This window comes from Armigeres subalbatus, chromosome 1, assembly GCF_024139115.2.
Source record: "Armigeres subalbatus isolate Guangzhou_Male chromosome 1, GZ_Asu_2, whole genome shotgun sequence".
In the NCBI taxonomy this organism is placed as follows: Eukaryota; Metazoa; Arthropoda; class Insecta; order Diptera; family Culicidae; genus Armigeres; species Armigeres subalbatus.
Genome location: NC_085139.1, coordinates 21,820,876 through 21,846,932, shown reverse-complemented (window position 1 = coordinate 21,846,932; position 26,057 = coordinate 21,820,876). Strand labels below are relative to the sequence as shown.

Sequence of the window (26,057 nt, the reverse complement as noted above, 5' to 3'; positions counted from 1 at the left end):
TCAATCTTCAATCATGCAAGATTTACATCCGCTGCAGATCAATCAACACAAATAACATTATTTTGTTTTTGTTTACTTTTACTAAAAAGAAGAAAATAAAAATCTCCAAATACATTATTATTGCTTCAACAATATCATATTGTTGAATCTATAATATTCTTGCGTTGAATCAATAATATAGTCACTTTTAATTCAACAATAATATTGTTGTATCTACAATAAAGTGACTTGAACCTAAAACTGTTCTGATTGTAAAAACAACAATATTATGGATCAAACAGAAAATATTATTAGCCCTGAGTTAACAATATTTATTGTTGAATTTGATCCAGAATATTGTTGTTTCTACAATACATTTTCCTGCGTGAAGGCTAAATTCGAATGTAGCATATGCCACAAGTTCGAAAATGTTTTTATTCATATCAAACATGTAGTTTTCTCTGTGGACTTTATTTTTGAGTAGATACTACAAGCGTTGAATTTCGCTACTTTTTATTCATACGACCCAATGTGCTTTAATATGCATTTAATATAAATTGATTTCTTCCACAATAATTAAGACACATGAAAATAATTATGCTCAGCTCACACAATTTTAAAATGAAAACAATTTGGTGACTTAAAAAATGAAATTAATATCACATTTTTGAATTCTTCTTCATTTTCTTATTGACATTACATCTCCACACTGGGACAGAGCCGCCTCGCAGCTTAGTGTTCATTAAGCACTTTCACAGTTATTCACTGCGAGGTTTCTAAGTCAAGTTACCATTTTTGCATTCGTATATCATGAGGCGAACACGATGGTACTTTTATGCCCAGGGAAGTTGAAACAAATTCCAATCCGAAAATCGCCTAAGACCGGCACCGGGAATCGAACCCAGTCACCATCAGCATGGTCTTGCTTTGTAGCCGCGCGTCTTACCGCACGGCTAAGGAGGACTCCATACGTCGCGATTATCACGAATTTTTAATGCGGTTTTCACATTTGTGCTTAGGAGCAGGAAGGGATACCTTTCGCTTGGCATATTACCACAACCTACAAGTAAAATACATAGTTGTGCTTGACTATGGCGACGATTGATACACCTACCATGTTTCCAAGCTGCACTGCATCAAAAGTGTTAGAAATTTAATGTGGACAGACTTTACTTCCCTCTAATATTGGGCAAGAACTACGATCGACAGCATAAAAAAACAAAGCATATCCTTACAGTATCCATCGTCACCTTCCTAAGCTCATCCTTCCATGGCCAATTATCGGTAAGTGACCCGTACAGGCATAGGCACGATGCTGCATTAAACAACTCCACACCTGTACTCCACGATTCCGGCCATTCTTCTCCTTTCGGGCCGGCACATGACACTGCGCATTGAGTGCTGTGAATGCGGTCACCCTAATGCGATTAGCTTGATTGAAATTAGGGATTAATGGCTTAATTATCGCACTAGCCAAAGCCACACGATGAAGGCACACGACACGACACCGGGTTGCCTTCTTTAATACAATAGAGATAACATGCCAACTTCAAAAACCGCAGAGGAACCAATCAAGTTCGTCACGGGGGTAGGTCCGCACGCCAACCACCCAGGGGGGATACCACCGCAAAGTCAAGCAGATTCCTGCTCAAGAGATGGAGGTTTTCCCGAACCGGAGGAAATAACAAAAGATTGGAGCTGCAAACTTTGAGTTTTATAATCGTTTTGAAACAATTTAAAAAGATTATCTTGGTATTCATAACAAACGCAAAAATTCAGGTGGGTGTCATCCATATCTCGCACAACGGGCTTGCTTGTCCCCTCTGACATTTCTGGATCCCAATGGGAATCACATCAGGTGTTGATAAAAAAAACATGGCGTTGTGCAAAAATGCGGTTTCATATTTCACTTCATCATCGTCATGTCACCGCATGCTCATCGGATTCCTCTGCATCGCAGTAACCCGGTAGAACGTCAATATCACTCTTGGTTACTTACTTTTCCTATGTGGTCTGATATGCAGCTTAGACGGGGCAGTAAAATGCTACGCCAAGTCAAAGTGCACTTCTTAGCAAATGGCTTAGCACTTCAATGGGTTTAGTTTAGCTTAGTTTTGTATAGCTTTTTTAGTATAGTTTAGTTTTGAGGATGATCCGTAACAATGTGCTCGTTGGAACTAATACGAGACTCTGGGAAGCAAATGCCGGCACGGTTGAGCCCTCCACTGACGGAGAATGCGATGATGATGGCGTGGAAATAGGGCAGGGTAAAGGCTCATTGTTGGAACTAAATAGGCAAACACTTGAGATTCTCAAATTTCAAATGCAATCTCTAAGCAAAAACAAATACGAACCTCATAAGGAAAATGACCTTTTTGTTGAAGCAGAAATTGATCATGGAGCGCGCCTCTGGAAGTCGGTGTAAGCCATTTCTTGAAGGATATAAATAGCAATAACTTGATTTAAAGAAGCCGTACATTGAGTTTGATTAATATTTGAGTAAAAAATGACTGCTTCATTTCTTCTTGATAGCAATGACATGACATGACATGCACTAAAAAAGGACTCGGGAGAACTACAAAAGTTCAATGTAATGGACGCAATGGTTCACCCGAACAAAAAAATGGCCTATTGAGATATAATTCCTGCAGGAATTTCACCGAGTACTTTACGTGCCTTTATGGCATTGTATTTCGGTACATCTACAGGATGAAAACCAAATTTATTTAAAATAAATAATTATTACAAAAATATATCTCAATTGAATTCACCGTAGCTCATGTAGTGACCAACCACCCTATGTGCAACATAAGTGCATCGAACAATTACTGCCAGTAATGGTGATCTGCTACGATGCACAATTAAACAGCGTTTAAATTGCACCGGGCTTCCGTCTTGCTCATACGGAGTAAATAAGTTTCGTCAAAGTGCAGTCGCATTTATTTTGATAGCTGTGGTTAGTTTTGATAACACACACGCATCACCAGGAAAACATCAAATCCAGGAAATTTTAAATTGAATTGTTTGCTCTGCGAGTGTTGCTTGACAACAAGTCACTATTTGAGTTTGTTAGTTTATACGAAAATGTTGCAGCCCCCAGAAAGTTTAATTTGGTGTCGAAACGAACAGATTTCCACTAAACCGGGCATGAACTGACGGATGTTTTAATTTTCTTGGCACAAATTGAATTTCATCTAAATAGACATCATCAATTCTCGCGAGGTTCGTGAAAACTTTCCCATCATTGAAACAAGTTCCAACGAAGATGAATCTTCTCTCTAATCAAATCATGTTGCAAAGCGTCTTTTCTACTTCCACGGTACTGCTGCTTCGTCAGCACCAGCCGATATTTTTTGGTCCAATTCCTCCGTAGTGGCCGGTGTTCCAGACCAATCACATTGAACAGCGTTCGACAGCGCAGGCTGAACACCCGGACGTACCTTCGTCATCCTGTCCAGCTCCTACCTTTCCTCCGTGTCGCCGAACTAAGCCGGTTAGTTATCGCTGATTAAGAGCTAATTGAAATTAGAGCAACGCGGCACCTACCGCAGTGTAGAGGCACAATCAAGAGACAGCAGGACAAATAAAAACAAAATTTGATATCCTATCTTAGTTCCCTTCCCGTTGAGGCAGTATGGACGAAATAGGGTCTCACAGGGAAGGGGGGTAATTCGATTACTACTCCGGAGTCACCGAAGGTATTATAGACCTTCCTTCATCAGCAATATTACGATTATTTACCTTTAGAACAAGGAAACGAAGACGTTTTAGGCCTTCCTAGTTTAACAAAGCTGAACTGAAAGTCTTTAGTTACTTGTAATCATAAAACGATTTTTAAATAGGCAGTGTCAAGTAACATTACATTAGAAATCCCATTACTGAGTGTAAATTTACTGACAGTACAGACGTTGTCGGGAGGCGTTTTGGGTGCAGTTGACATCGCAAACGCTGTAGTACTTATGAAAACGGAATAACATGTAGAGTAGAGTGGGGCAAGAGTACGCACTTATTTTTCAATTGAACATGTGACCCTTATGAAGCACGTTTCTGAATATCCAATCAATGTCGATGATTGGTACACCCAACCGGTGGTTGTTAGATTTTCTAACAATTCTGTATAAGAATCTACCAAAACCTGTATAAGAACTGGGTATATGCGAAATTGTTAGATTCTTATACAAAAAATGTAAACTATCAAACAAATATTGTAAGAAAATTATTTTGAGCTTTTTAGTGGAATGTTTTCACCTGTCATAAGACGAGTTTAAACAATCCCATTGAATTCCACCACTTAATTGTATCCTGACAGATACGTATTTCGACCTCAACAGTAAGGCCGTCTTCAGTGTCTTGTACTTGACTCGACTTCGAGTCGAGTCAAGTACAAGACACTGAAGACGGCCTTACTGTTGAGGTCGAAATACGTATCTGTCAGGATACAATTAAGTGGTGGAATTCAATGGGATTGTTTAAACTCGTCTTATGACAGGGGAAATATTGTAAGAAAAGCTTACAAAATTGTTAGATTCTTGTACAATACTTGTATAAGATTCTAGCAGATTTTATTTGTCAATAAAATTAGGGTGCCCATAACGATCGTAGTGTGCTGAGCTAGAAAATAGATGTGTTTTTTTTTTATTGTCAATTTTTCGTGTTTTCAATGATTGAAAAATTGAGATATGTATGGAGAACTCAAGCTGTTGATTTGAAAATTGAACGTAACTCGAGCTGTTGATTTGAAAATTGAACGTAACTTATACACTGTATTATACGCCACCCTCATCCCTGGGAATCAGATACCAGGAACGTGATTCCTATTCGGCTAATGTGTTCAAGACTTCGAGGAAGGATTTGCTAAACTGGATGGATATCTATGATGTTTCGATGCAGCGGACGAAGGCACATTTTTATCCTTTTCAATGGTTCTTGAAGATAATCATCATACACGGACTGAATTCGGTGAGGTCTAACCAATTGTTTTAGATTCTTCTTCTTTTCTAACTGTACTTATTGCTATCATCATTGTGGGAGCTGGGAGCAATGCAAATCTTCGAGCTGAAGAAATGGTAGTGTAGGCCTAAGTAGCCATTTTAGTCCAAATTCGAATGAACAATCGTTCACTTTGAGCGACTGACTTTTTTAGTTTATAAGCAATTCTATGATGAAATAGCAGACAAATAATTCAGAATATCAAACTCGAAGCAACTCTATGGTATTCTGTATGAGTTTAAAAAATAAAAAAAAAATCGTTTCGCTTATCAAATTGGATTCTATTCGAATTCCGTATAGAGTTCTGTTTGAGTTCCGAATGGGATTCTATTCGATTTTCGTATGGAATTATGTCCGAATTTCGGAATTCGAATAGAGTTTTTTTTTTGAAATCGGAATGGAATACTGTTTGGATTCCGAATGGAATTCCTTAAGCATTACGAATGAAATTGTTTTTGAATTCCGAATTTACTTCTGTTTGAATTTTAAATGTTTTTTTTTTTTCTAATTTCTAATGGATTTCTGTTCGGTTTTCGAATGCAGTACTGTTCGAATTCTGATTGGAATTGTGTCTGGAATTTCGAACGGAGCTCTTATGAAATTTTGAATGGATATTTCTATTCGAACTTCGAATTGAGTTCTGTCCGAATTTTGAACGGATTTTTATCCGAATTCCGAATGGAGTTCTGTTTGAATACCAACGGAAGTTCTTTCAGAGAGACTTTCAACCCTAGATCACAATACACCCGATTCTGGTTTTACACGGATTTGTAAGGAGGGAGTAAGGGAGGAATCGGGTGTATATATTTATTCTGGCCTTTGCTTGCCTTCTATTTAACTATCTTCAAATCTTCCTTCTCATAGCCTATTTCAAATATAACTCTTTTTTCAACTATCTTCCTCGCTTTCCATTTTGTTAGTAGAAAATGCATTTTAGACATAGCTAATTCTTGAATCTATACCATTTTGTGGAAGGACATTTCGTCGAGTGACGTTTGGTCGAGTGACATTTGGTCGAAGGGACATTGCGTCGAGTGGGCATTTGGTCGAGGGGACATTTGGCCGAAAATGATTTTTACTCCACTAGACGCGCAGGACAATTGGTCGAAACAACACTACGTCGAATGGACATTTGGTCGAATGGACATTTAGTCGAAATTAGATTTTAGATTGAAGAATCTTCGTACATTGACGAATGACGCTTGGTCAATTGCGAATTTCGAATTAAAAATCTTGGTACATTTAATCTAATGACGTTCCGTCGAATGGTAATTTTAAAGAACAGAACTTCAGTAAATAACAATTGAAACATAAATTATTTATTGTGGTGTTTCTGAAAGTCACATAATTATTGCTTCGATATTGTCCAAAGAATGATGGGTTCATAAAAAGAATAAATAATACGAAAACGGTGAATATCCCGAGAATATTCCCTACTGGGTATTGACTTTGGCGAACCCCTCTAACCGACTACGATGAATCTATTCCACCTGGACAAAAGAAATTCAGTCGAATGATGTTTCGTCATTAGATATGACATCGAATAGATTAGGTCATATGACGATATGTTCGGAACTAAATTTTCGGCCAATAATTTACGAATTATGGTTGAAAGAAAATGTTATTTTGAACTAATTATTGTATATATATATATATATATATATATATATATATATATATATATATATATATATATAAGCCATTCTGGGTCCTGAACAACTCTGCAGAATTTGGGACCGATTGGTTGCTTCCTCGCTTTCCGCATCGCAATTGAAGTTTGTATGGAAATTAGTATGGGAGAACGTATATTTTTGCATTTCTACTACTGAAGGCTTCAGTTCATCGTAAACCAAGTGGCACATTGCGTTAAAGTATAACCCAAAGGATGCCGAAAAACTTTGCTGAAGAAGGCACGTTGCTGGAACGTCCACGAAAAAAGTTTAGGAAGACGCTTAGAACATTGAGTGTTCAAACCATATGCAAAAAATCGTTTATTCTCCCAGCACTGCCGTACTACGTAGACCAATAATTTAATTGAGTGTTATTTCAAAATAATTGATCTTATAGGGCTTTAGAGCTAATGGGAGATATCCGGAATTATTTAACAAAGAATAAATCCGACGAGAAGGAAGATGGGTTTTGCCCTTCGAGAACCATAGGTTGTCCGGTAGTGCTGGCAGAAACATTGATTTCTTGCATATGGTTTACACAATCAATTTTCGAATCGTAATAACATTTTTTTTAGACGTTCCAGCTACGTACCTTCTTCGGCAAAGTCTTTCAGCATCTTCCAGACTATATGCTAACGTATTGAGTCACGTGATTGATGATAAATTGAAGCCGCTAAGAGCAAAAATGTAAAAAAGTATGTTTTCCCATACTAATCTCCATGTAAATTTAAAACGCGATGCGGCATGCGAGGTTGCAACCAATCGAGCCCATATTTTGCACAGTTGATTGGGGTCCCAAAACGATTTAGAAAAACCTTGATCTCACTTGGTCGGACGAAGTTTACGTTTTTCCATACAACTGCGCCCCACTCTAATATATATATTGAGTGAAATAAAGAAATTCAATTAAAAGAATAAGAAAACCATTTCCATTCGACTAAGCGCCCTTTCGACGAGATGTCATTTGACCAAATGTCATTAGACTAAATGTTCCAAAGCCGACTACGATGAAGTATTGGCAAAATAACATTCAAATCATTATTTTTTTACCATGTGTTGAAAAATAGAATAGAGGGTATTTCACCATCAGTACATAATGTTTTACTATTTCTGTAGATTTTCAATTTTTCTATAATCCACCAGGCCCTCCTTAGTCGTGCGGTAAGACGCGCGACTACAAAGCAAGACCATGCTGAGGGTGGCTGGGTTCGATTCCCGGTGCCGGTCTAGGCAATTTTCGGATTGGAAATTGGCCATAAAAGTATCATCGTGTTAGCCTCATGATGTACGAATGCAGAAATGGTAACTTGGCTTATAAACATGAAACATCCATATATTTTAAGGATTATTTGAACAAAAATTTTTGAAAAAAAAATTTGAACAAAAATCCGTTGAAGAATTATCTATTTAACTAATTACCTATTACCGACTAAACACTTTCAACATTCGACTTAATGTCCTTTCGACTAAATGTCCATTCGACCAAATGTCCATTCGACCAAATGTCCATTCGACCAAATGTCCATTCGACTAAATGTCCATTTGACTAAATTTCCATTCGACCAAATGTCCATTCGACTAAATGTCCCTTCGACGAAATGTACTTTCGACTAAGTGTCATTCTTTTTTTTTTTTTTTTATTAGAGGCGATATGTAAATAGATTTTATTAATCGCAATGCTGTGCTTGGAAACATGCCTCAGAGACGTTTATTTAGGAATATCAAATTTTCTGTCGGAATGTAGTGGAAAAAGAAGATCATGTTTGTTTGTTGCTTGAAAGACAAATGTTCAACATTCAGAGGACACGTACAGTCGTGATTTATTTAGTAGGCATAACGATCAGCCGGTCATGACATAATTTGTTCTGCTTTGTGCGGTTAGCAGAACGATCGCCCGATCATCGAAATGTTGTTCTGCTTTATGCGGATGAGTAATTTAATTAGAAAGTGAAGATGCAATTCGCGTCAGTAAGCAGAACGATCGGCCGGTCATCGAAAATAGTGTTCTGCTTTGTGCGGTTAGCAGAGAGATCGGTTGGTCATCGACAATTTTGTTCTGCTTAGTTCTGTCGGTGAATTAATCAAACTACACGCTGTACACGGCATACCGTTTACCAAAACGAACCCTGCCACAATACCTACCCCATATATCCAACATCCCAGTGATTTCTCGTGGAAGTGCAGATGACTCGTCGGCTTCTATCAAAGCGAGTATCATGTCAACATTTTCCTACCCATTCCTTAATTGACCTGCATTCGGACACGGCCGGCGCTGGTATTGCTTATTTTTGGGTCACCAGTTCTTACACATTGAAGATGATGTTAGTCCCAAACTTCATCTGTTGGTTCTCTGTGTAATTACAGCTGACCTGGCAGTAACGGAGTAGCAACCGTGGGCGGTCAATCATGCTCATGCTCATGCATGCTCAATACTTGTATAAGATTCTAGCAATTTCGTATATGCCCAGTTCTTATACAGGTGTTGGTGGATTGTTATACAGAATTGTTAGAAAATCTAACAACCGCCGGTTGGGTGAATATTCTTCCTATATGTTACCCAGCGGAAAAAAAAATTAAAGTATTGAAAAACTTTTTAGTAGAACCCTTATTGTAAGATACCTGAAAAACGCATTCTTATCCCACCGGGGGGTAAGAGTGTGCATCTGATGAGGCAAGAGTACGTAATTTTCCAGTCATGTATTCTAAGCATACTTATGTTAACACAAATAAGAACCTAAAAGAACTAACAACATTCAATTGATGTTTGTTGAAAGTAAAGATTACGTAACTTTGAAAAAAGGAGGGAGTCTTAGAAAGGCGAACTTTCATAAGAAAAAACCTTTTTTTTATATACAAAACCCAGAATAATCCACCTAGCAGTGAGTATGCCTTTCTCGTGCAATCCTGTGGGCTTCCTAGTGCAATTCCTCTGTGGGCCAAAAAAGACCCCACAGATGATTTAAAAACGTTGCAGTTTTGTAACCAAATAATACCTATAGGGTTTTGAAATTTTCCCAACTTTTGGAAACGAAAATTTTTGAGTGGTGGTAATCAGCTATCAGCGACCTCTAGGAACGCTACAACAAAAATAAGTGACACATTGTGCATTAGCGGACTACAACTTGAATTCGCTACCAAAAGTTCATCCGATTCTCAGCGATTATCAATCTTGTGGAACCAAATAGAAGGTATAGATTCTGCGGATGTCGCTATGAACAGATTTTGGTCATTCTGATTCTCAGGAATCGGTTGTAAAGGAACATAGATTCTTTCAAAGGTAATTTTGGAATGTAGCCATTGTCTATTTCAATAGATCATTACTATTTCTGGTTATTCCACGGTCCGGTTTCCCTCTGGAGGATCCAGAACGTCCATAAAAGGGGTCAATTCATGAAACTTATCTTAGATGAGATCAGATTTAAAAAAAAAGCCTTTCCATTTTCGAACGCTGAGTAAAAAATGATTGTGGTTGCCGAAAGTTGCCAATTAACGAAACTCGACCCAGAAGAGCGCGGTTTAGTAAAAATAAAATTATTATCGCACTCTGAGCAAGACATTATTGTCGTGACGCTTACTTATGGACTTGAATAGCCAGTAAAGGCCCTCTCGGGATCCATACACATAGACTAGAGTGAGCATAATATGGATGTCCTCCCAAAGTTCCTCCGAATTGGTCAATACATGACACTCATCCTACTAGAGCACGATATTTTGTAAACTGTTTGTTATTTCACTCATTGTTCATCTCAAGAAAGTTGTTTTATAATGCTCTTAATACCTTTCATAATATACGAATGCAAAAATGGTAACTTGGCATAGAAACCAGAAGCAGTTAACAACTGTGGAAGTGCTTCATAAACACTTAGCTGCGAGGTGGCAACGTCTCAGTGGGGGATGTAATGTCAAAGAAGATGTCCGCAGTATTGAATATATGTCATGAAATATTTTTCAAACCTTAGTAAATAAATGTGGTTGAACCTTTGTCCAACTTGATCATAGTTGAACCTCTTTTGCTGCCATTCTGTTAATAAAAAATAAAAATAATAGGATTTTATTTTTCATGCTCCTTTATCTTGCAAGAAATTTTTGAACAAAAGTTGCCAAGATTCAACCAAAGTAATTTTTATTTTCAGTCAAACTTCCATGAGTCGATGATCTATGATTCGATATTGACTCATGGAAGCAAATTATGCAATATTTGAAATTATTTTCTGAGTTACTACTTTCAAACGGCATTCCAAGAGTTTTCCACTCCACATCACGATATTTCCATGAGTCGATTGTCCCTTGATCTTGAATACCGACTCATGGAGGTTCATGAAAATAGGTCCCAACATATTCAATTTCCAGTAAACATTTTTTTCTGAAAAATTAGTGTCACCTTAATTTTCTATTAATTGACTTTGATTATAGTTTTGCCTTTCTCGTATACTAAGTATACGTAAAGGCTATAATTTCACTCCAAAACCAAACTTTTGATAGAAGGCTCGGAGACCCATAGTGTTATATACCAATCGACTCAGCTCGACGAATTGAGGTGATGTCTGTTTGTGTGTATGTATGTATGTGTGTGTGTGTATGTGTGTATGTGTACAAAATTTGTAGACACACTTTTTGGAACTTAGCATTACCCGATTTACTCGCAACAAGTTGCATTCGACGGGGAATGCGGTCCCATTGTTTGCTATTGAAAATTGGCCTGATCGGACATTGCATTTCGGAATTATTGAAAAATCATTGTTTTTTCCCAAGGAAAAAAAAATTTCAAAATCGAAAAAAATTTTTTTTTCAAAAATGGTGGAAATGCATAGTAATTAATGCAAAAACATGCAAAATGATAGAAAATATGCGATCTATCCCCCTAAAGTGCTTTTTTGACCTTTCCTATGTGATTTTTTCAGTACATTTTACGATGCACGAGAAAGGCATCATCGCCGCTAGGTGGATTAATCTGGGTTTTTTTTATATTGCGGAGCTTCATTGGTGGCTACTCGCATTCCTGGGAATAGGTTACGACGATCATGCGTTACTCAGGATACGTTAATAGGAAGACTATAATAAGTTTCAGGAATTGTCCCCTTTTACGGATGATCTGAATGTACCTGAAGACCTACAGTATCCAACCTATGAGAATTGGTTACGATCATTTGTTACTAAAAGTAGGAACATAAAAAGTTTAATGTAAGAAACGTGTTCTTCTAAGGTGGGTTATATGAATTGATCAGGGCAGTTCAAATTTCAAAATGTTAGAAAATTCAAACTCCCATTGATGAAAGTGGTTAAATGATGTAACATATACTAGAAGAGCCAATTTTTTAAAATATATTTCCTTGTCATTGTCATGACCTATTCTCACGGATGTGAGTAGCAACCAAAGGTCCTCCGGAAGATTCGTATCATATGTAAGATTGATCAATAGGGCAGACCACATTTCAAAAATGTTCGAAAATTCCAACTCCCATATATCTATTAGCATCATTTTGATAATATAGGAGTTCTGGCAAAATTTCAGGCAATTCGGTGGCCATTTAAGGGTGGCGCGAAGTCAATTTATGTTTATATGGAAATTTGTATGGGAAAAACATAAAATTTATTCAAGTCTCCCTACAACTGTCAAATCGTGATGAATTCAAATTAACATCCCCAACCTCCCTTTTTGGAATCCATATAAATGAGACCTCCGGATCACACATTAGTTATGAGTGGATTGAACGGTTCTAATGACAGTGTAACTATGGGATAAATGGCTAAAGCGGTGTAATTAGCCTTAACGTAGCAGTGGAAATATAAATCAAAATTAATGAGTTAACCACTGGTCGAGCTCAAATTGATCCCAAAAATGGAGGTTGGGGATGTTTATTTGAATTCATCACGATTTAAGAGTTAGAGGAGGATTAGAATAAATTTTAAGTTTTCCCCATACAAAATGCATATAAACATAAATTGACTTCGCGCTACCCCTAAATGGCCACCGAATTGCTTGAAATTTTGCCAGGACTCCTAAATTATCAAAATGATGCTAATAGACATATGAGAGTTGGAATTTTCGAACAGTTTTGAAATGTGATCTGCCCTATTGATGAATCTTACATATGATACGAATCTTCCGGAGGACCTTTGGTTGCTACTCACATCCGTGAGAATAGGTCATGACAATGGCAAGGAAATGTATTTTTAAAAATTGGCTCTTCTAGTATATGTTACATCATTTAACCACTTTCATCAATGTTCCGTATCTTCCGGAAGACCTCCGATAGTCACTTTGGTAAATGGGAACGGGTCGCGACATTCGTTCGTTTCTTGCTCAGAGTACGATAATAGAAAGACAACTTTTACGGACGTTTCGGATCTTCTGGAGGAACTCCGGTGTCCAATCAGATCCATCAAAATTGGTCACCACAATCCTTTGTTACTCAGCATAAGGGTATGTGATAATACACTTCTTCCAGATGAAATTTAAAATGTCTATGTTGATTTGAAACAAAACGAAATATAGATTTATTTTCGAAACCGCGAAACGATACGAAATTAAGGTCTATTCAATTCGAAATTTTTCGAAACAAAACGAAATTTTAAATTTCCTCCTCGGAATTTTTGTTGAATTTCTTATGTACGCAATAATTTAAGTTAATTTCTTTGAAGTCAAATAAGGCTGTTACAAATATTTAATTCAAATTATATCCTACTGGTCTCCAAAAGGTCGAGAGTGGGTGAAAGGAGCGGGGGATAATAACAAACAATTAAAACGAAAAAAATCAAAAAAACTCTTCGGATTTATTAAAGAATGCTTTGAAAATCCTCAAAATTACCCGATTTTTTTGTTGCCCCCTCAAAATATTATTTTTGGGAAAAAACACCGAGGGGAGAGGGGGACATAAATGTATTTAAATATGTGTATTGCCTAATTGTTATGTAATAAATAGAGTTTTAGTAACAGAAGATGCAGGTTATGTTAGCGGTTTCAAAGGAATTTATCGTGAAGCATATACCCACAAATATGATTGGTTTTATATCAGTTTGTAATTCTTCTCTGAGCACTTACCGGATATAATTCTGTTATAACCAGGGATTGAATCCTAAAGAGAAAGAACAAGTCTCTCACTTATCATCTCTGTATACATATACGATATGTAGCATACCGCGAGAGACTTTTTACACAAGCTTTCATGATAGAAAACTGATTCGGGAGACTATACCCCATGATAAATTTCTTTTAGAAAGCTCCAAATCCGGGGAGCACTGGCTCTGATGATGCATTTCAACCTGTTCTACACAGCTGTGCAGTTACCAACACGAAAGGAGCGAAAACAAAGCGAGAATCACCATTTTTCTGTGGGGACTGCCTATCCGATTCTGTTTTTTTCGCACTTGTATACAAGTTTGATAAATTTGTTATCATGGCTTGTTATTATTCGAAACAGTGATTGCCTCTCTTTTATCGTTGATCGTTATCTATTGAGAGCGATTTCTGCAAACCCTGGTTATAACCCTCATTTCACCTTAAAATTATTTGATTATGCTAAAGCATACTGCATATCGTCACAGACAAATAGACATAACACATTGAACATTCACTCATCAAATTCATCGTCGTTTAAACACTAACGACGTCTGTTGATTTCAGTTAGTTGGGCAAATCACGAACCTAGTGAGCAAACGTCAAACTCGAGCAAATCCGATGCGCGTGCCACGAGTGATCGATTGGCCAACTAATGATTATTTGACTTGACCAGTAAATCAGCGAACGATGGAAATTTGACGAGTGTTATGTCTGTTTGTCTGTGATATCGTCCTATAGATGAGCAAAATGTATCAGCGAACGAGCTATCAAAGGTTCGATAGCGAATCCGATCATCGACTGATCCACATCAGAAGTGGCTAACCATCTGAATTTTGTATATCTCGCACTTGAGATTGTAGGGGCGTAACTGACAGTTTGCCATAGATTTTATAGTTTGAGGTGGTAGAGGATGATTGCATCTGGTTTGCGAAGCAACAATCATGGTTGTTGCTTTGAATCTTTTGCGTTATCAACGAAAGAAAGAATTGATAAAGAGAAATCGATCAATGCAGTTACGCCCTTATGAAACTAACCGCGAGATATGATTTGCCAAGATTTGCCATGTTATTTAAATCTCTCTTCTCCGTGATGTACGTCGATTAAGGCTCAAGAAAAGTTGGACGATGAGAAGAGCTTTGTGTATGATTCGCCACCGGCGTTGTGTCGTCTGTATCTTTCCGTCGTTCGAAAAGTGTAATTGTAGTAGGGGTAATGACGGCTTTGGCAGGTTTTGTTCTATTATTGGCAGGGGGGTTTTTTATGACGGATTATGCTCAAATTTTGCCCAAACATTCTTTGCATATCAAAGAATATTGTGGCCAAATTTCATAAAATTTGGTCGACAAAAACCGCACTGCCAATAATAGAACAAAACCTGCCAAAGCCGTCTGTTCCCCTAGTGCAGTACTGAGAAGTACCACAAAAATTCATTTAAAAAAATCGGATTTGTGTAGTGGTTTGATGCCATATCACATATGAGTCAATCCTGTAAAAAAAGTTATACTTACTTTCGGTGAGGCTCAAATTGTAGTTTGGATGTGAAATGTTGCACATTTTGTTTTCCTTAGAGCCTTGCTCGCTTAACTCTTCAACGGTGCTTATGGAAGATCCTTAAAGTACGTCACACAAAAATTTGAGGTATAATATTAGTTTAAACAAGTAAAATTAAAAGTCCCCAGAATTCCGTTAAATTTCAGTAAAAGCTAGTTTTTGATGGTGAAATTTATGTAAATTAACGAAATGAAATCAAGAAATCATATTTCGCCATTCTCAAATTCCGCGAAATTCCGCGGAATTTCGTTTCGAACGTTTCGGATCTTCTGATCTTCTGGACGGACATCGGACGGTGGAATAACCAGGAATTGGGTTGATCCATGGAACTAGACAATGGCTACATTCTATTTGGATTGTTGCTATGTAAATATATTATTTCTGTGGCTTTCTGAAATCCTAACAAGAAGAATCAATTCTCGCACTTAGTTTCCAAGGGGCGTAACTGTATTCATCGATTTCTCTTAATCGATTTTAAATTTTGTTAATAACTCAATTGTTTCAAAAGCTACAACCGTGATTATTGATTCTGGTGCTAGATACATTCATCCTTTATCACACCAAACCATTAAATCTTTGACAAACTAGCGAAATTCACTACGATAATAAAAAGAAAACATCGACGAAAAGAAATCGATCAATACAGTTACGCCCCTATGAAACTAAGCGCGAGAAATAATTAAAGAAAGTTTAACAAAACAGGTGTAAAAAACTTGAAAGGAGGCTTCCAAGCCTCTTGAAAGGAGGCTTCCGAGCCTCTTGAAAGGAGGCTTCCGAGCCTCTTGAAAGGAGGCATCCGAGCCTCTTGAAAGGAGGCTTCCGCGCCTCTTGAAAGGAGGCTTGAGCCTCTTGAAGGAGGCTTCCAGAGCCTCTTGAAAGGAGGCTTCGAGCCTCTTGAAAGGAGGCTTCTGAGCCTCTTGAAAGGAGGCTTCTGAGCCTCTTGAAAGGAGGCTTCTGAGCCTCTTGAAAGGAGGCTCTGAGCCTCTTGAAGGAGGCTTCAGGCCTCTTGAAGGAGGCTTGAGCCTCTTGAAAGGAGGCTTCTGAGCCTCTTGAAAGGAGGCTTCTGAGCTCTTTTGAAAGGAGGCTTCTGAGCCTTTTCTTGAAAGGAGGCTTCTGAGCCTCTTTAAAGGAGGCTTCTGAGCCTCTTGAAAGGAGGCTTGAGGCCTCTTGAAAGGAGGCTTCCGAGCCTCTTGAAAGGAGGCTTCTGAGCTCTTGAAAGGAGGCTTCTGAGCCTCTTGAAAGGAGGCTCTGAGCCTCTTGAAGGAGGCTTCGAGCCTCTTGAAAGGAGGCTTCTGAGCCTCTTGAAAGGAGGCTTCCAGGCCTCTTGAAAGGAGGGCTGAGCCTCTTGAAAGGAGGCTTCTGAGCCTCTTGAAAGGAGGCCTGAGCCTCTTGAAAGGAGGCTCTGAGCTCTTGAAAGGAGGCTTGAGCCTCTTGAAAGGAGGCTTCTGAGGCCTCTTGAAAGGAGGCTTCCTGAGCCTCTTGAAAGGAGGCTTGAGGCCTCTTGAAAGGAGGCCTGAGCCTCTTGAAAGGAGGCTTGAGGCCTCTTGAAAGGAGGGCTGAGCCTCTTGAAAGGAGGCTCTGAGCCTCTTGAAAGGAGGCTTCCGAGGCCTCTTGAAAGGAGGCTTGAGGCCTCTTGAAAGGAGGCTTCCAGGCCTCTTGAAAGGAGGCTTCCAGGCCTCTTGAAAGGAGGCTTCTGAGCCTCTTGAAAGGAGGCTCTGAGCCTCTTGAAAGGAGGCCTGAGCCTTGAAAGGAGGCTCTGAGCCTCTGAAAGGAGGCTCTTGAAAGGAGGCTTCAGGCCTCTTGAAAGGGAGGCTTCTGAGGCCTCTTGAAAGGAGGCTCTGAGCCTCTTGAAAGGAGGCTTCCAGGCCTCTTGAAAGGAGGCTTCTGAGCCTCTTGAAAGGAGGCTGAGCCTCTTGAAAGGAGGCTTCTGAGCCTCTTGAAAGGAGGCTTCTGAGCCTCTTGAAAGGAGGCTCTGAGGCCTCTTGAAAGGAGGCTTCCAGAGCCTCTTGAAAGGAGGCTCTGAGCCTCTTGAAAGGGAGGCTTCTGAGCCTCTTGAAAGGAGGCTTCTGAGCCTCTTGAAAGGAGGCTCTGGAGCCTCTTGAAAGGAGGCTTCTGAGCCTCTTGAAAGGAGGCCTGAGCCTCTTGAAAGGAGGCCTGAGGCCTCTTGAAAGGAGGCTCTGAGGCCTCTTGAAAGGAGGCTTCTGAGCCTCTTGAAAGGAGGCTCAGGCCTCTTGAAAGGAGGCTTCTGAGCCTCTTGAAAGGAGGCCTGAGCCTCTTGAAAGGAGGCTCTGAGCCTCTTGAAAGGAGGCTTCTGAGCCTCTTGAAAGGGAGGCTTCTGAGCTCTTGAAAGGAGGCTTCTGAGCTCTCTTGAAAGGAGGCCTGAGCCTCTTGAAAGGAGGAGGCTGAGCCTCTTGAAAGGAGGCTTCTGAGCCTCTTGAAAGGAGGCTTCTGAGGCCTCTTGAAAGGAGGCTTCCAGGCCTCTTGAAAGGAGGCTTCTGAGCCTCTTGAAAGGAGGCCTGAGCCTCTTGAAAGGAGGCTTCTGAGCCTCTTGAAAGGAGGCCTGAGCCTCTTGAAAGGAGGCTCGAGCCTCTTGAAAGGAGGCTTCTGAGCCTCTTGAAAGGAGGCTTGAGCCTCTTGACAGGAGGCTGAGCCTCTTGACAGGAGGCTTCTGAGCCTCTTGACAGGAGGCTTCTGAGCCTCTTGACAGGAGGCTGAGCCTCTTGACAGGAGGCTTTCGAGGCCTCTTGACAGGAGGCTTGAGCCTCTTGACAGGAGGCTCTGAGCCTCTTGACAGGAGGCTTCTGAGCCTCTTGACAGGAGGCTTCTGAGCTCTCTTGACAGGAGGCTCTGGAGCCTTCTTGACAGGAGGCTTGAGCCTCTTGACAGGAGGCTGAGCCTCTTGACAGGAGGCTTCTGAGCCTCTTGACAGGAGGCTGAGCCTCTTGACAGGAGGCTTCTGAGCCTCTTGACAGGAGGCTTCTGAGCCTCTTGACAGGAGGCTTCCTGAGCCTCTTGACAGGAGGCTCTGAGCCTCTTGACAGGAGGCTTCTGAGCCTCTTGACAGGAGGCTTCTGAGCCTCTTGACAGGAGGCTTGAGCCTCTTGAAAGGAGGCTTCCGGGCCTCTTGAAAGGAGGCTGAGCCTCTTGAAGGAGGCTTCTGAGCCTCTTGAAGGAGGCTTGAGCCTCTTGAAAGGAGGCTTCCAGGCCTCTTGAAAGGAGGCTTGAGGCCTCTTGAAAGGAGGCTTCTGAGCCTCTTGAAAGGAGGCTTCTGAGCCTCTTGAAAGGAGGCTTGAGCCTCTTGAAGGAGGCTTCCAGGCCTCTTGAAAGGAGGCTTCTGAGCCTCTTGAAAGGAGGCTTCTGAGCCTCTTGAAAGGAGGCTTGAGGCCTCTTGAAAGGAGGCTTCTGAGCCTCTTGAAAGGAGGCTTCCGGGCCTCTTGAAAGGAGGCTGAGCCTCTTGAAAGGAGGCTTCAGGCCTCTTGAAAGGAGGCTTCTGAGCTCTTGAAAGGAGGCTTCTGAGCCTCTTGAAAGGAGGCTCTGAGCCTCTTGAAAGGAGGCTTCTGAGCCTCTTGAAAGGAGGCTTGAGCCTCTTGAAAGGAGGCTTGAGCCTCTTGAAAGGAGGCTGAGCCTCTTGAAAGGAGGCTTCTGAGCCTCTTGAAAGGAGGCTCTGAGCCTCTTTGAAAGGAGGCTTGAGGCCTCTTGAAAGGAGGCTCTGAGCCTCTTGAAAGGAGGCTCTGAGCCTCTTGAAAGGAGGCCTGAGCCTCTTGAAAGGAGGCTTCGAGGCCTCTTGAAGGAGGCCTGAGCCTCTTGAAAGGAGGCTTCCTGAGCCTCTTGAAAGGATGCCTGAGGCCTCTTGAAAGGAGGCTTCCGAGCCTCTTGAAAGGAGGCTTCCGAGCCTCTTGAAAGAAGGCTTCCAGGCCTCTTGAAAGGAGGCCTGAGCCTCTTGAAAGGAGGCTTGAGCCTCTTGAAAGGAGGCTTCTGAGCCTCTTGAAAGGAGGCTTCCTGAGCCTCTTGAAAGGAGGCTCTGAGCCTCTTGAAAGGAGGCCTGAGCCTCTTGAAAGGAGGCTTCTGAGCCTCTTGAAAGGAGGCTGGAGCCTCTTGAAAGGAGGCTCTGAGCCTCTTGAAAGGAGGCTTCTGAGCCTCTTGAAGGAGGCTTCTGAGCCTCTTGAAAGGAGGCTCTGAGCCTCTTGAAAGGAGGCTCTGAGGCCTCTTGAAAGGAGGCTTCTGAGGCCTCTTGAAAGGAGGCTCTGAGCCTCTTGAAAGGAGGCTGAGCCTCTTGAAAGGAGGCTCTGAGCCTCTTGAAAGGAGGCTTCCTGAGCCTCTTGAAAGGAGGCTCTGAGCCTCTTGAAAGGAGGCTCTGAGGCCTCTTGAAAGGAGGCTTCCAGGCCTCTTGAAAGAAGGCCTGAGCCTCTTGAAAGGGAGGCCTGAGCCTCTTGAAAGGAGGCTTCCAGAGTCTCTTGAAGGATGCTTCTGAGCCTCTTGAAAGGAGGCTCGAGCCTCTTGAAAGGAGGCTCTGAGCCTCTTGAAAGGAGGCTCTGAGCCTCTTGAAAGGAGGCTTCTGAGCCTCTTGAAAGGAGGCCTGAGCCTCTTGAAAGGAGGCTCTGAGCCTCTTGAAAGGAGGCTGGAGCCTCTTGAAAGGAGGCTCTGAGCCTCTTGAAAGAAGGCTTCCAGGCCTCTTGAAAGGAGGCTTGGAGCCTCTTGAAAGGAGGCTTGAGCCTCTTGAAAGGAGGCTTCCGGGCCTCTTGAAAGGAGGCTGGAGCCTCTTGAAAGGAGGCTTGAGGCCTCTTGAAAGGAGGCTTGAGCCTCTTGAAAGGAGGCTTCTGAGCCTCTTGAAAGGAGGCTTGAGCCTCTTGAAAGGAGGCTCTGAGGCCTCTTGAAAGGAGGCTGAGGCCTCTTGAAAGGAGGCTTCTGAGCCTCTTGAAAGGAGGCTCTGAGCCTCTTGAAAGGAGGCTTCTGAGCTCTCTTGAAAGGAGGCTTCTGAGCCTCTTGAAAGGAGGCTTCTGAGCCTCTTGAAAGGAGGCTTCCTGAGCCTCTTGAAAGGAGGCTTCCGGCTCTCTTGAAAGGAGGCTTCCGAGCCTCTTGAAAGGAGGCTTCCGAGCCTCTTGAAAGGAGGCTTCCGAGCCTCTTGAAAGGAGGCTTCCGAGCCTCTTGAAAGGAGGCTTCCGAGCCTCTTGAAAGGAGGCTTCCGAGCCTCTTGAAAAGGGACTTTCTAGCTACTTGCAACGATGCTACTGAGCTTTTCGGAGAAAGGCTTCATGTCTCTGAAATGTAGCTTTCCAAACCTTCAGACTCAAGATTTTAGTTCAGAAGCATATTCTTACCATATTATTCAATATGGCAAATTTTTTAATGCATTCTACATTTGACCTTTTCATCTTTTGTCCCATACACTGTGCCATCCCTTCATGTGGTGGTTGGGGTGGGCTGGATTCAGAAGTCTTTGCTTTACTAATCGTCATGCAAATTATGAACAATATAATGTTTGAGAATAAAAATAATCAAAAATGTATCAGCAAGTTTTGAACCAAACTGTAACACGTCCGCCATTACGCATTTTTGTCCGAGGTACCCCCTGGGTATGGCGAAGGTACCCCCAGGGGTACATGTACCCCAGGCTGAAAACCGCTGTTGTAGATTAAAACCTTCTGAAATAAAGTGAAACTTCATAATTTAGAGTTTTTTTAGAATTACTCACACACACTTAAACTATTTTGCCGACCTCAGCCAAAATTTCGCCGAGATTCCAACAGCTCGGTAAATATCGGAGATCTCGGTAATTTTTTTTCCGAAATTCGGTAATTCTTTTACCGTAATTTCGTCATAACTTTACCGAAATTCGGTAACAAAAATTACCGAGATTCGTCTAAATTCTTGCCAAGATCCCGCCTGTTGGATTCTCGGGAATCGTCAAATTTCGAATTTGAAGTGTGCAGCTATTTTTCTTAAACGCATTAAATCTCACAAAGTTTTTCAATTTTTGACGCTTAATAAATAATTGCAAAGGCCAATTTAAAAGCCTATGAACCTATGCCCAATATCGCAGTGACGCACTCCAACAGGAAAAAAAAGTTCTGATAATGACAGGTCAGGAGGTTCTATGCGGTCCATGAACTAGGGAAAAACCGCCAACAATGGATACTGTAGGTAAGCATTTTTCTATCGAACTGATGCAAGAGTGCTTGATCTACCCTGCAAATTGAAATATTTATTACCATCTCTGTGAAACAAAAACATTGATCTAAAGTATGCATCAGTTACGTCATTATGTTAATTGCATACTATGAGTTATGTAACAAATTCTAAAAACTTCTCAAAACCAAATGAAATCAAACAATTCTGGAAAAAAATTGTTGCTACGGAAAACAACTTTTTCTCCTGAATAGAAGTTATTTCCCCATTCACGCTTTTGCTGATGTGCTAATGTAACAAAACTGATCGGTGTCTCTACCCCTGGAGTGTAGCGCACACAAAAAAGGCGCTTCTCTATGATCCGGAACTAGTAGCAAATTTGCACCAGATGCATCCCTCGGAAAAGCAAACAAAGTTTTTTTCTCTTCTCTCAGGGTATGCATTCCACCTCGTACCATCATTAGAGCTGCTGTCGTCACTGCTTTTCGAGGTACCACCACGGTGCACCATGATGGTGACGAAAAAAATGCTGTACATGAAAATCAAAACTTTTCCAGGTTCTTGGGCATGCGATGTGCGATGTGAGATATTGGAAAAGAGGTATTGTAGTACTCAAAGTACTCATCCTTATGATGTACTTGTCATCCCAAAATAAAGCACCGTAGGTTAATTAATCGAACGAATTCAACAATTCTTCACAATCTCAAATATCACGTTCCCTCACCTTAATCCGAAACTCACTACGACTGCTTATGAAAAGTTTCAGTCACATACTCGTCGCCTCGAATTTTCTCAGATTTCCCATTTGAATTTTTTCCCACCACCACCATGAACAAGTTTTACAGGTTCAAGTTTAGCCGCAGCACACGCCTTGCTTCCGAAAACGCCCGGTCGCATCGGTTCCATCGTTCCCGAACCGTGCGTACGATTCTACAAGGCGTTTTTATGTAAACTAGCTTGCAAATTCATCTTTCGACCTTTATTTTCCAAGTAGTCTCGGTTGTCACCATAGCGTAACGGTCTGAAGACTCTTGAGTTTTTTTTGGGGACACCACCACTATCATCATCATCATCATCATCATCATCATCATCATCATCATCATCATCATCATCATCACCGTCATCCGTCGCATCGTCAAGCGGGTCTGTCTTACTGCAAGCAAAGTTTGCATGAACGAAAAAGTTTATAAATTGAGAGACACTCTTGCATATGTGAGATTCTGGGAAATCCGGAAAGAACTTGAAGCCACAAAACGAGCCTCCCGGTTCAGGCGTAAGCTTGTTAAAATGGTTCTGCCTCTTGAAGCCGTGAGGAAAAAGTTTTGCTATTGTTGGCTGACAGGGATAAGGATTTGTAAATATGTATGCAGATAATTGTGGAGTAATGTAATGTTAATCGTTCTTTTAGTGGCGAGTAAAAATAGTTCGGAGTTAATTGGAGAAAAGTTACTTTTTCCACAATGCATAGGTTGGCATCACTTTAGCTTAGCTTTAGCTTAGCTTTAGCTTAGCTTTAGCTTAGCTTTAGCTTAGCTTTAGCTTAGCTTTAGCTTAGCTTTAGCTTAGCTTTAGCTTAGCTTTAGCTTAGCTTTAGCTTAGCTTTAGCTTAGCTTTAGCTAGTTTAGCTTAGCTTAAGCTTTTAGTTTAGCGAAGTTTAGCGAAGCTTTTAGCTTAGCTTAGTTTAGTTTAGTTAGCTTAGCTAGTTTAGCTAGCTTTAGTTTAGCTTTTAGCTTAGTTTTTAGCCACCCCAGCTTAGTTAGTAGTCTGAAGCTAGCCAGTAAGTCCAGTGTTGTTAGAAGCGAAGTGCCCTGTTCCACCCCACCAGCCCCAGCCCAGTTTAGTTCTGTTAGCCTGCCCAGCTGTTCCAGCTCACCCCTGTTCAGAGCCCCACCCGCCTGTTCCTGTTCCACCTGTTCCCAGTTCCCCCTGTTCCACCTGTTCCCACCCCCTGTTCCCCACCTCTGTTCCCACCCACCACTCCACCTGTTCACCCCTGCCTGTTCTGTTCCACCCCACCCCACCCTGTTCCACCCTGTTCCCACCTGTTCACACCCACCTGTCCCCTGTTCCACCCCTGTTCACCCTGTTCTCCCCCAGCCCCACCCTGTTCCCACCAGCCCCACCCTCCCTGTTCAGCCCAGCCCACCCCACCTCAGCCTCAGCCCACCCCTGTTCCACCTGCCCACTCCACCTGTTCTCAGCCTCAGCCCTCACCAGCCTGTTCCAGCCTCACCCCACCCTGTTCTCTGTTCCCACCCCACTCCACCCCAGCCCCTGTTCCAGCCCTGTCTGTTCCTGTTCCACCCCACCCCACCCACCTCCCCACCTGTTCCACTCTGTTCCCACCCTGTTCACCCACCAGCCTGTTCCTGTTCCAGCTCCCACCCACCTGTTCCCCACCCACCCCAGCCCTGTTCCCACCTCAAACCCCACCCAGCCCCCAGCCCCCACCCCAGCCCCCACTGTTCCCAGCCCTGTTCCACTCCCACTGTTCCTCCCTGTTCAGCCCCAGCCCCACTCCTGTTCACCACTCCACCACTCCCACCCCTCCACCTGTTCCCACCCCACCCCTGTTCCCTGCCTGTCTGTTCCCCCACTCCCACCCCCTGTTCCCACCCCACCTCCAGCCCAGCCCCAGCCCTGTTCCCCACCTGTTCCCACCCACTCCCTGTTCAGCCCCAGCCCCACCTCCACTCCTGTTCAGCCTCCAGCTCACCCCACCAGCCTCCAGCCTCCCAGCCCTGTTCAGCCCCACCCAGCCTCACCCCACTCAGCCTGTTCCTGTTCCTCAGCCCCCACTGTTCCACCACTGTTTAGTTTAGCCCCCAGCTTTACCCCTGTTTAGCTTAGCTTTTCCCCACCCACCAGCTCCCAGCTCAGCCACAGCTTTAGCCAGCCTTAGTTTTTAGCTTTAGCTTAGCTTTAGCTTAGTTTTAGCTCAGAGCTCTTTAGCTTAGCTTTAGCTTAGCTTAGCCTTAGTTTAGCTAGCTTAGCTTTAGCTTAGCCCAGCCTAGCTTTAGCCTTGCTAGCTTAGCCTAGCTTAGCTTTAGTTTAGCTTTAGTTGGATAGTCGTGCCCGATTTTTTGCAACTACCAAATTGTACTACATGAAATCCATAACGCCCAGTCGGTCAACACGTTACCCATTTTTTGAGCAAGTGTCCGGTGCATTTGCGGATATTCTTATAAGAACACGTGTACAGCAATTCGCATTATCGGTACTTTATTTCAATATCTTGTTAAAATATCTTGCTGTTATGTTATGACCATTTCAAATGGAAATGATTGTTATATAATTACTTCTAAAAGGCTAACTAATAACTTTTATTGATTGAAAATCCACATAATTTTGAGCTAGAAAATTTCAATTGAATCAATTTACTGGGAATCGAGATGTTTAGCTGCAAACATGATCACTTTGTATGGAAATCAGTGCCCAACGTTTGTATTTCTCTCACTTATATATCACCAAATCGTCTCATGACAAGTGAAAAATCATTCACTGGATATGATAGCCGTCGCAACCCGTTTGATGTGATTGAAAACAGTTTTTGTTTCATCACCGAAAAGCGCTAATTACCATGAACAATGAATGTGTTCACTAAAACGAGCATCCAGAAGATAAACGCCAGTCCATTCAATCTGTCTATTGTCCGCCTCTAATGCGCTAATGGACCATGGATGCCGACGTAAAGGCATAGACCCAACTGGCCGTGCATACTATCACGGAAACGAATAGGAAACACCATCGCCGAGGGCCAATTTAATCCTGTTCAGGAAATTAATTAGTTTCATCAACCCCTTTAGCATCACCCTGGTCGCATCCGCCCTTTCCGGACCACCATTTCGGAGCCCGACGACTGGCAGCTGTGATTTGGACATGCCTTGAGTCCGACGTACAACAACGATAGAGTTTTCCATTGTCAAACGATTAATTGTTGATAGTCGGAAAACGAAAGGCACAACTTCTGACAACGATCAAGATGAAGAACGGCATCGTCGGTTTCCTGTCTAACCCTCAGAATCGACTCAAATAAATCTAATTAAAGGAGCGAGTCGAACCAAACGCGATTTCGATTTAGATGAATAAAATTGTCTTTTATTGAGTGACAGGTAGTTTTTTATTCCACTTTATTTTCTGTCAGCCAATCTCCGTACAATGTGCTACAAGTGACAAACGCCGAGGGAATCACTCGCACTTTTCTCAAATTTCCGTCATGCCAAAGGCGTCGACAGGAATTTAACTGAACCTCAGAATTCAGCTGAGACAGATATGCCCATTGACTCATTCAGGTCTTTTGCGAAGTAACGGATTTCCGATATTCTGGAAAACGGTTTAATTAATGCCAGGTTTAATTAATTCATTAAAATTTTACCCGTCATTCATCAACTACAGCAATAACGTGGCTCTCGAATCTCCCAATTTGATTACATAAAATTCGAATTTCACAATCGAAACCCACCCCGCCACCATTGTAATAGCAAACAAGGCGTTGAGTTCAATTTGATAGGAAAATTTATCGGGAAAACACCATCGCCAGTCGGTGAGTTTGGTTGGCTCAGCACCTAGCGTCCTATCTATGGGATGCATTTGCGTTGTTAAAATATGCCAATTCCCAGCAGACGTCGTGGTTGGCAATATAATTATCTCCGTGCCTTTGTGTGCCAGCCGTGTGGCGTAAA

The 26,057-nt window shown here is 41.8% G+C and overlaps 1 protein-coding gene across 1 annotated transcript; it reads left to right on the top strand.

The window, feature by feature from the left end:
- The first annotated feature begins 1,519 nt into the window (after positions 1–1,519).
- LOC134206016 (uncharacterized) lies at positions 1,520–24,197 on the top strand. The gene is made up of 2 exons (XM_062681704.1): positions 1,520–1,567; positions 23,259–24,197. The coding sequence occupies exons 1-2, from the start codon at positions 1,520–1,522 to the stop codon at positions 24,195–24,197; spliced, it is 987 nt and encodes a 328-aa protein (XP_062537688.1).
- The last annotated feature ends 1,860 nt before the right edge of the window (positions 24,198–26,057 follow it).

Excerpts from the sequence above, each read along its gene's own strand:
- LOC134206016 (XM_062681704.1), top strand. The coding sequence starts at position 1,520 with ATGCCAACTTCAAAAACCGCAGAGGAACCAATCAAGTTCGTCACGGGG. Across the intron at positions 1,568-23,258 it reads CAATCAAGTTCGTCACGGGG|AGCCCCACCCGCCTGTTCCT; the intron begins GTAGGTCCGCAC and ends ACCCCTGTTCAG.